The sequence below is a fragment of the Bison bison genome, unplaced genomic scaffold (assembly GCF_000754665.1).
Source record: "Bison bison bison isolate TAMUID 2011002044 unplaced genomic scaffold, Bison_UMD1.0 scf7180017864518, whole genome shotgun sequence".
NCBI classification, from domain to species: Eukaryota; Metazoa; Chordata; class Mammalia; order Artiodactyla; family Bovidae; genus Bison; species Bison bison.
Window position 1 is genome coordinate 13,354,754 of NW_011495071.1, and position 7,402 is coordinate 13,362,155.

General features: G+C 48.1%; 1 protein-coding gene across 1 annotated transcript in view; it reads left to right on the forward strand.

The window, feature by feature from the left end:
- The window catches only part of SERGEF (secretion regulating guanine nucleotide exchange factor), a 249,901-nt gene that overhangs the window by 59,126 nt on the left and 183,373 nt on the right, over positions 1-7,402 (forward strand). Inside the window, exon 9 of the mRNA XM_010830521.1 lies at positions 1,653-1,819. Coding sequence (XP_010828823.1) covers positions 1,653-1,819 — 167 coding nt within the window. The remainder of the gene's footprint in view (positions 1-1,652; positions 1,820-7,402) is intronic.

Consider the following 7,402-nt stretch of genomic DNA (forward strand, 5'->3'; position numbering starts at 1 on the left):
TCCCCCTCCCCCCCCACCCCCCACCGCTAATCCTGCAGAAGTTAAGGAAGAGTTAAGAGACAATGTGGGCCAGTGTGAATAATCAATGCAGAGTGGTGTCATGGACTAGTAGAAGGAGATGTGGCTTAACTGTGTGACCCAGGGCTGGTCACTTCTCTGAACCTTAATTTTCTCACCTGTTTCATGGGATCATAGTGGTTGATGAGTACAGTAATAAAGGTGCTCGCAGGAAGGAGGTTTCTTCCATTCTGAGGAGAGCTTAAAAGTCAGGAAAAGTTTTGCAGAACTGGGACCCATGAGCTGGACTCGGAAGGTTGAGTCACCGTTTGTCAGGTGAATGATGTAAGGAGAGGGCATCCGTGGCAACAGCACATCTGAATGGACCCGCTCCCTGTTCTTGTAATATATCTGCTACCCCATGTGTTGCACAGACTTGGGTCCCTCTTTGAGGAAGCCAGGAAGAACTTCTTGGTATCGACGCTGGTGTCTGTAAGCAGACTGGTCCTGAGAACTGTATTCCTGCAGAGCCCTGTATCCCTTCACAACTCTGACATTTCCCCTGTGAGTTCTCTGGTTGTTTTTTCACTGACACCATAAACCATATGTTGAATGCGGGGCCAGATGAAGCTCTGAGACTAAAACACAGAGTATGTAGTAGATTTGTCTAGAATTTAATATGCATTACTTGGTGTTTTGTCTCTTAAGCAAAGTTTTTCTTTGTTAAAACAAACATGTATAAAGAATTTATACAGCGCACATGGTTATGCATATTTATTGCAGAGAATCTGTTAATAATCTATGCCTCATCAGATTTTGCATTTCTGTTGAAATAACAAATGTGGCACTTGGTACAACTGAGTAAGTTCGGTGAATTCTCTCTCATCTGGGAGAAGAAAGGCCAGTTCCTTTTCCCCAAACTTCATTTTCTTCAGTCGTCTCTAGCACTGGCCAGCCCCCAGGTGGTGCATCTGGGGGACTGACTGCTTTTCTGGCTCCAAATGATTTTGTCTTTTTTTTTTTTTCCCTCTAACTCCCTTCCCTCTAGCACACATAGGCACTCACCTTGGAACTGTTAGCATCGCTCCTGTGGGTAAGAGCACAGACTCGGGCAGGTCCTCTGTGTTACATGGAGGGGAAAACGCGTGCCAGGGGCCACTGAGAGGTTGTGGCCTGGGGCAGATCAGGAGCCTGGGGAACCGCAGAGTGGCTGATGGGGGGCTCTGGATGGGATGAGAGGGAGGGGAGCCCAAGAACAGATATCATATGCCCCTGCAAAGTGCAAGGCGAGTGTGGGGAAGGGGAGGGGGGTTAGAAGTGTTACATACAGAGCGGTCAGAGTATCCTCGGTGGCCATGTCTGCATCTCAAAGGCAGGAGCCCAGGCTGTAGAAGCAGCCTCTTTGGAACCCAGCTTTGGCACTCACCCCTTGTTGGATCTTGGTCAAGTCAGACATCTCACCTCTCTGAGCCTCACTTCCCTCATCTGTAAACATGCTCATGCGTGCGCTTTCTTTACAGGAAGATAGGAAGGTCCCTGCTGCGTGGTAGCTGGTACTGAAATGAGTGATCACACATTCCCTTGTAGTTCTTTGGTTACCCGTGGGAGCACAGCCGTGGAATATAGCCTTAATTCAAGTTTTGTTTTTGTTTTAGTAACTGGCAAGGTGTTTACGTGGGGCCGAGCGGACTACGGGCAGCTGGGGAGGACAGTGGAGACTCGTGAAGGCTGGGAGTCAGAGAAGCAGGATCCATCCCTCCCTGGCTCCGGGCCACAGAAGGGCACACCTTCGTGTCTGCCTTGCTTAACGGGAGCGACCGAGGTAGGAAGTGACCTCTTTCCTCAGAGGTGATGTGTCTCTCTTCCTTGTCATTTGGGGGAGTGATCACTGAAGACCTACTGTGTGCTTATAGTCCAGGCCATACAGTGAGTTCCACATAGGAGCCTTAAGAGGTCTTCACTTTGAGTTGTTCACGTTGAATATGATAGAAAAGGCAGTTACCCAGATACCTGTACTGTAGGGCAGACTGTCTGTGCCTCCTTTAGAGATTCCAGGGGCTCCGGGTCTGCTTTGGAGGGTGAGAGATGCATTCAGGGTACAGGGCTGGGTTGGGCTTTGTGGAGGGCCTGGCTTGAGCTGTGTCTTGGAGGATGGGTGAGACTTGAGCAGGAATGAGAGAGAAAGGAGGACTTTCTGGTGGGCACTGCAGCTGGAGCAGGGTCGGGGTGGGGAAGTGAGGAAGCTGTTTGCGGAGCATTGGTGGTTCTGTTTGGCTGGAGCCTGGGGTGTCTGTGGTGGGGAATATGAGGTAATATCAGAAGGATGAGTTGGAACTTTATCAGAGGGGCCTCTACTACTAAGCTGAGTAGTTTGCTCTTCTGTTTATATTTCCCAGTGTAGAAAGCACAGTAGTTCAGTTGCTTATTCAAGCCCCTTTAGTTCCCTGAAATGTCTTGAATTCCTCCATTTAAGGCAGGAGTCTTAATTTCTCCAGGGTATGTGTTTCTCTTACTAAACTTTATTTTACTGCTGTCCTAAAAAAAAAAAGAAAAGAAAAGGCTAGGTTTTTGAGAAGAAGGAGGATGGCCACTCAGGAAACGTGCCTCTGAACCCAAGTTGGCTTCATGTAGGAGTTCAGTCTTCATTGAGTCTGTCAAAAAAATTAATAAGCTAGTGAGACTTCTGTAATTAGCATCAGACTAATTACAACCCTCTCCATACCTAGAGGGCTTCCCCTCCCTCGGGGCCTGCCTGGCCTCCTCCTTCTGGGTATGTAGGACGGTTCTCAATTTCTGCCTCACATCCCAGCCCTGGTCCTCCTGGGTCTTTCCTTGGTGCTGGGTTGAGTCTGTCTGTCTGTCTTTTTCTTTCATTGTAAAGGAACTGAACAATACCAATTTAGATACGATAACGCTAGTAATAAAACCACCTGTTGTCTTGCCACCCTAACACAACTACATTCCTTTTTTGTATATACACATGTAGACACTTTACAAAGTTGTAGTGATGGCATTTATGATGTTTTATACTCAGACTCCATTTGTTTTATCACAAATGCCTTGCTTTGTTTCTTCTTGGTCTTTGAAGATTACTCAAAATGACTGTCTAATATTATATGGTTTGAAGGTTCTGGGGTTTTCCAAACCATTCTGTGAATATTGGACATTGAGGTCATTTCTTTTTTTTTTTTTTGGTCACTATAGTGAATTCTGCAGCAAATACCCTGTTGAGTTGTTTCTTGAAGGGAAAATCTTGGGGATGACATTGCAGGGGCAAAGGCCATGGGCATCTTCATGGCTTTTGCTGTATTTCTGTAGATTGTGTTTGAGAGACGTTGACTTCAGTGAGGGAGGGAATGCAGTACTTGAGCTAGTGCTGTCTGTTGAACAAGGAAGGTGCTGAGAGCTTGTTACCTGTTGCTTCAGACTCTTTTGCTTTCCTTTTCTTTCTCAGAATGCTTAAGATGTAGTGGTCAGGTAGCATAGCAGAGGTACACCAGCTTCATGGACTTTTCTGAGTCTCTAGTTTTATTGGCAAGACGAGGACAAGAATACCTACCCCAGAAGGTCATCAATGAAGATCACCACAAAGTTTTTGGCATCTGCCCAGCATGCAGTACCTGTGGGTCCTTTCTCTTCTTCCCCTTTGGAGCCTTGGAATGCCCTGCCGTGGTCATGCTATGCAACCCTGTAGCAGTGCAAGCAGATAGCTGGAGAGCCTCACCTTGATGTGATTTTTGACTGAGCTTCTTGGCAGGGCGGTGTGAAGAGTCAGCTTGAGCTATGAGCCCTGTAGCAGCTTCATTTCTGTGCTCCCCTCCATTTCCTCTCCAGACTCTGGGAAACTGGTACTGGTGTGTGTACTCACTGGTCTCACTGCAGGCGCAGACCCCAGGTCATTTCCTGTTGGTAAATTGGGTCTGGGAATTCTCTCTGCTGTTGATGTCCAGGTCTGGCTGCTCAGGCAGCTAATTGCCAGAGGCCCAGAGCTGTAAGCTGCTAGGAGTGGGTTCACCTTAGGGAAGACCAAAGCTGTAATAAACTGGGGGATACCCTGGTAGAGGCTTGGCCAGGGAGGTGCACAGATACCTGGGGAGACAGGAACAGCCTTGGACTAAGCTGATGATTCCTGACCTTCAAGGATTGGAGTGGCCCGTAGCTGACCTGTTACCTTCTGCTACATCCAGGGATGAACAGAGGGAGGAGGGAGCTATCTGGGCTGAGGCCTCAGGTAGGATGTCTGCCCAGGAGGATCCAGAGAGACAACCAAGTGGGAGAGGAAAGCACAGGTAGACACAGCTGGACTCCGGTCTGACTGACCCCTCCCACGAACAAAGGAAAGCAAATAAATCCTGTGTAACTTGGTGGTTATTACGGCCCAGGAAGCGTGCTAAATGCTTTACATTTATTCTTTCATTTTTACAATAAACTTGGCCACAGATGTTATAATCACTGTGGTAAAAATAAGGAGACTGATGGGTTAGTCACTGGCCTTGGATCACACAGTAGGTAAACTGTGGGGCTGGGACTTGGACTTGAAGTTCTCATACTTTCTGTAGACATGAAACAATGTTGCCTGTGTATGCTTACCTGCAGGGAAGTTCTGGGAATCAGGATCTCTGATTCTTTGAGAGTCCCAGTTCTTTTCTTCTGAGCCCTGTCTTATCTTTAGCCTGAGAAAAACTGAGATTTCAGACCAGACAGGCCATGGCTCAGTGTTCTTACATACTGAAGACTGTGTTTCGTGCACTTTCAGCTTTGCCTTAGGTACTGGCCCTCTCTAACCACTCTTGGAAAATTCCAGGGTGAGCACAATGGTTGGGATCACCCTCATGCACATGTCAGGGTAGCGTGTGTGTGAACTGGTTTATCTGCTCCCTGCCAGCAGCCTCTTGCTTTCTAAGTTCCCGGTGGGGCTACTCTCTTTTCATTTCCTGTGGAACACTGGTTCCAAACTCCACCCAAAGGTAGAAACCCACACTTCCCAGTAGGACAGAAGTATCTGCACTCACTTAGTGGGTTCAGTGGGGCTCCCCCAAGATTCTGAAGCAGCTAGAGTAGGGTACCTGTTATGTTAGTAGAACCATCAGGAGACTTTCTTGACTGAAGGTCAACAGCCTCTGGGGGGACAAGGTCCAGCTTGGGGCTCAGAAGACCTGGGTCTAGCCATGATTCTTCCCTGACTGGGTAAACTTGGGAAAACCCCTTTCCTCCTCGTACCCACCCCCCCCCCCTTTTTTTGGAGAGTCGTTCAGTCGTGTCCAACTGTTTGTGACCCCATGGGCTGTTGTCTGCCAGGTTTTTCTGTCCATGGAATTCTCTAGGCCAGGATACTGTAGTGAGTAGCTGATCCCTTCTCCAGGTGATCTTTCTAACCCAGGGATTGAACCCAGGTCTCCCACATTGCAGGTGAATTCTTTACCGTCTGAGCTACCAGGGAAGCCCAAGATACTGGGCTATCCCTTCTCCAGAGGATCTTTCTCATCCAGGAATCGAACCAGGGTCTCCTGCATTGCAGGTGGATTCTTTACCAGCTGAGCTACCAGGGAAGCCCCACGATTCTGCCCTGACTGGCTAAACTTGGACAAACCCCATTCCTCATGTACCCTTAGTTCTCCAATATATAGGTTAGGGTTGTTAGACCAGGTGATTCCTAAAGTTTCTTATACCTCTTACAGTCTCTTCCATCTCTGATTCTTATTTTAAGGAGATGATCATTACTTAAATTTGTAATGATCCGTGCCTCCAGAGTCCCTAGGTGTCATAGCCAAGGTCACTCAAGCCCGAGCTGCTGGCCCAACTTTGGCAGATCTGGAAATGTTGGCTCTGTTCTCTGCCCTTGTTCCTCATCCCCAGGGCCTCCTGTTCCAGTTTAGGTCACTGGGACTTGGATGCTCCCACCTGGCCCTCCCAGGACTTGCAGTTCGGCTCTGACCCCTGTCCCTGTGGCTGTGACCTTATTGCTGGTAACAGCAGACCTGGGTGCCTCCACCTTCCTCCATCCCCCTCCTGTCACGCCCGCCACTGGATCTGTGTGTGCTGTCCCACCTTTGTGCATGTCTCTTGGGTTTATCCCCTTCTTGGGCTCTTGCCCATTCTGTAGGCAACCTGGGGAACATTGGTTGGCACCTACCATATGCTTGCTTTGGATCATACAGTGGTGGTGGCTGGGGAGGTGGGCACAAAGATAAAAAATAGTCTTTGCCATCAAAGAATTTCCGGGCGTGTAAATAAATTCCTTACCATGTGGAGTGAAAAGTGCTGTGGGAGGTATGTACCAAAGGCCAAGGGAGCAGTGAAGATGGAATGATTTACTCTGAAGTCACTAACCAAGAAAAGTGTTTGGACTGGGTTCTTAAAGATGGCTAGGAGTTTAGCAAAGGGAGAAGGATGTTCCGGGCAGAGGGGACAACATGAACTAAAGCCTTGAATCTGGATCTGCTTTTAGCTCCTGGTACAGGCGGGATGGCTGCCCCGTCCAGTGGTCCAGCTGAATTTTATAGTCTGGCTGCCTGTTTCACTTGTTCCATCACTGCCATCCATCCTTCTGGTAGGAGTCCTGTCTAAAAGAAAGTAACTCTCATGTGCGTTATCTCTCTTGATCCCAGTGTGATGCTGTGAAGTAGGCCAGAATAGGAATGTTTATCCTTGTTTTATAAGTAAGGAAACTGAGACCCGGAGAGGCTTGCTGGGAATTAGGAGAAGACCTGAGACAAAGAGCCTGCTTCCCACTGTTTCTGAGAGCCTTACTCTGGGCTCAGTCTGCAGCCATGGTCCTGAGTCATGTTCCTGGTTTAAATTCTGCCCACGTCTGGTTGAAGAGCACCAGATCCCAGCCAGGGAGCTCAGTGCACACGTGCACGTGTGCACATATGCAGCCACTGGAGCAAGAAACACGGAAATAAACAAAAGTTGAAGCAGGGATTGGGTAATTGTCAAGCCCAAATGCCACCAACCCTCATTTTGCTACAGGACTGAAACTGTTTGTTGGAGAATCAACCTGTGCACAGGGTCTAAGTGAAATCTGTCAGAATGAGTGGGAAAGAAGCTATTTTTAGTTTGCAGAGTCACTCACTCAGCTGTGTTAGCTGAGGTTTGAGCCAGTCCCCTACGCTTTCCACAGTGTTATTTCTGAAGGAGAAATACCACTTGAATGCTGTGTAAAACCCATTAATGAACCTGGAAGTTTCCAGGGCGTCTTTGTCCTGCATCTCCCTCAGAAGGCTGCCTTTCCTGAATGACCTTCCTCCTTTCCTATATTTAATACATTTCTAATTTTAAGTTTGTGTCAAGACTGTGGGACTTTGGTGCCCTAAATAACACAGAAATCTACCACCAGCAATCAGCTGAGTCCGGAGGGCTCTGACAGAATGGAACACAACCTGAAAAAGCATCCCCAAGTAGC